The sequence below is a fragment of the Diplotaxodon limnothrissa genome, linkage group LG16 (genome assembly GCF_057381915.1).
Source record: "Diplotaxodon limnothrissa isolate DT_005_m linkage group LG16, D_limnothrissa_male_GT1.1, whole genome shotgun sequence".
Classification (NCBI taxonomy): Eukaryota; Metazoa; Chordata; class Actinopteri; order Cichliformes; family Cichlidae; genus Diplotaxodon; species Diplotaxodon limnothrissa.
The window spans coordinates 37,239,959-37,243,008 of record NC_140611.1 but is presented as its reverse complement, the minus strand read 5'-3'; the positions used below and the strand labels follow the sequence as shown (position 1 = coordinate 37,243,008).

At 37.9% G+C, this 3,050-nt stretch overlaps 1 protein-coding gene across 1 annotated transcript; it reads left to right on the top strand.

Moving 5' to 3' along the window:
• The first annotated feature begins 673 nt into the window (after positions 1-673).
• Positions 674-1,657, top strand: LOC146616632 (olfactory receptor 2K2-like). Its single transcript, XM_085374369.1, has one exon. It carries the CDS (start codon positions 686-688, stop codon positions 1,655-1,657), a length of 972 nt encoding a protein of 323 aa, XP_085230495.1. The 5' UTR covers positions 674-685.
• Positions 1,658-3,050: the final 1,393 nt, after the last annotated feature.

The window sequence follows — 3,050 nt, the reverse complement described above, 5'->3', positions numbered from 1 at the left end:
AAATTTACTCTTTTCTGGGCTGGAGGAAAAGGGGGTGATCGTGGTGCAACGATAAGGTTACATCACTCTGCAGAAAATTGGAGAAGCACCTGGGATAGAATCTTTCCATTATGGAATAGGAAAGGTAGAGAGTGAGCAGGCGGCAGAGTAACAGGTAAGTAGCAGGTAACAGGTGCAAACAAGTCTTTTTTCCACAGAGTTACTAAGAGGCAAAGACAAAGCAACATTCACAAGAACTTCTTACTGTCTTACTAGTGACTTCAGCAAACGTCAGAGAGCCTGATCATTATCACTGAAGCAACAATGATCTGACTGGACTACGAAGGACTACAAACGAAAAACAGAAAAAAACCACAACAAGTCCTAGACAATTATGTTTAATTGGCATAAATGTAAGAAATTCCTATCAGTATTATGAAGAAAGCATTTTTTAAATAAAGTTGTAAAACTTTTTAATATTTCTTTTTCAAGAACCTGCAGGTTTGTTTTATTATGTGTTTAGTACATGATACATATTAAATCCCCTGTGATCTTCCAAAGCTGTGAGCTTTCATTCCAGATCAATGATTGGCTGGTTTGAAATCCCAGCTCACGTGTTGCTGTTATCTGTACCTGATAGAGGAGAGAGGAGAACAGAGACCAGATACAGTGAGCGAATAAGCTTCACTTACATCTCTCAATCACAATGAATAATGTTTCTGTAATAACAATGTTTTTTCTTTCAGGTTTCAATGAAACAGTCAGTCACAGGTTTGTTCTCTTTTTCCTCAGTTTGTTGTGTTACTGCATCATTTGCCTGCTAAATGTTTCCCTCATTGTGATCATCATCTTGGACAGCAACCTCCATGAATCAATGTATATTCTGCTTTGTGTCTTTTGCATCAATGCACTGTATGGAACAGCAGGTTTCTACCCTAAATTTCTCTGGGATCTCCTCTCTGATGTTCATCTCATCTCATATTACGGTTGCCTTATTCAGACTAAGGTGATTTATTCTTTTGTCTTCGGCGAACTGTCGATTCTTGCACTCATGGCATATGACAGATATGTGGCCATATGTCAGCCACTGAAGTACCACTCTATCATGTCAAAGCAAAGAGTCATTAGGTTTGCATGTTTTTTGTGGTTAACAACCTTCTGCATTATGGCTGTGAATGTCTTTCTAACATCCAGACTGAAGTTATGCAGCCCGTATCTTTCCACACTCTTCTGTGTGAACTGGATTATTGTTCAACTCGCTTGTTTTCCAGCACAAACTATAGTTAATGGCATATTTGCAAATATTACAATAATTATTTATTTGCTTCATGGTGTTTTTATAGTTTGGTCCTATATGTATATCATTCAAACATGTGTAAAGTCTATAGAAAACAGAGCAAAGTTCATGCAAACATGTGTCCCACATCTCGTCTCATTATTTACTTTTGTTGTGGCAGTACTTACTGATGTTATAAGTATGCGACTGGGTTCGAAAGAGTTGCCTCGGTCCCTTCAAAACTTTGTAGCATTAGAGTTTCTTGTCATTCCTCCTATTATGAATCCTCTGATTTACGGTTTCAAACTGACCAAAATTCGAAAAAAAATTTATAGTGTTGTTATTTTAAAAAGAAATAATTTTTGTTTTATTCGATCAGAAAATAGTTTCACACACAGCTAAGTGTCACACCCATTGTTTGACATCCATTTTTTAAAATAAGTCCAAAAAAATGTTTAATTTTTACTGAAATTTGTGTTTTATTTGGAGTTGTCTGAAAACATGTCTATTGATGTGAGCGGATATGATGTTTTATTATTTATCTGCATTTCCCAGATGATTTACATTTTGTAGATGTCTTTGCACTAAATGTATTTTTGATGGTCACCTGCCTAATTAACAAAAAAAAAACCCCACTGATATGTAGAAAGGCTGTAAATTTCACTCTCTTTCTTCTCATTACTGTTCAAGGAAATAACAGGCACCATGGAGACTGCACATGTGAAAAGGATTAAAAGACAAACTGTTTTAGATGTGGCAGCACTATCAGAGTGTCAATCTATTTTGATATTATGCTGTCTTATAAATCTGATCCACAACCACATGGATGTGAAGCAGTTTCAGTAGTTTTCTCAGTTTTATCCTCTTTTTCTTTAACACTTATTGAAACAGTCAGAGGTTTTAGCAACTGGACCAGTTTTAGAATTTCTGCTTAATCAAACATGAAAGTCTGTTTTTACTTAACACTTGTACAATTAAATGGCTTTTCCATTGTTTGAAGGATTGAAAGTTGAAGCTGAACATTTACAGTGCAAATCAGTTTTTCTACACGATAATGTGAGAAATCTGTTAAACAGTAAGAAATAAATGTTTACAATTGCAAAAAGAAAAGATCTGGTAGCTCATTTCCCAGCAGCAGGTGAGGCCAAGAAGCACCACATCCCACACACAAACTACCAGCAAAGGCCTCCCCAATAGGCGTGTTCTCTCCCTGCTGTGCTTGACCTTCTAAACTGACACTGTCACGGTCTGCCGGAGCAAGCCGTGTGGGAATTATTTAGGACCAGGAAGCGGCAGCTCGGGTGCACCTGAGTTTAATGACAAGAGAAAATACAAACAGCAAACGGTGCGGGTGGACATGAAACTGGAAAACTTAAAGTGGGCAAAACTAACAAAACAAACCAGAAATGAAGATGCAGGGAGGTCAGGGGAAATACACAGGGAGAGACACAGAGAAACACAGAGAGACCGAGGGAAACAACACAGACGAACCAGCAATGAGGACGGGTGAACACACACTATAAATACACATACCAGTAATCAGGGGATGGGAAACAGGAGGGAAACATACTTGGGGACATAACAGCTGACGAGGTAAGGGAAACATAAACAGAACACACTGACATAAGACAGAGACCTTCAAAGTAAAACAGGAAACACATACACGTAATGACACAGACTCAGAAACGCAGACTGGACACAGAGATACACGGGCAGAAAGAAAAGAACACTAACCGAGGAAGAACAGAACCAAAATGACAATAATAGAAAACACAAAACGCTGGGTCAAAAGGAC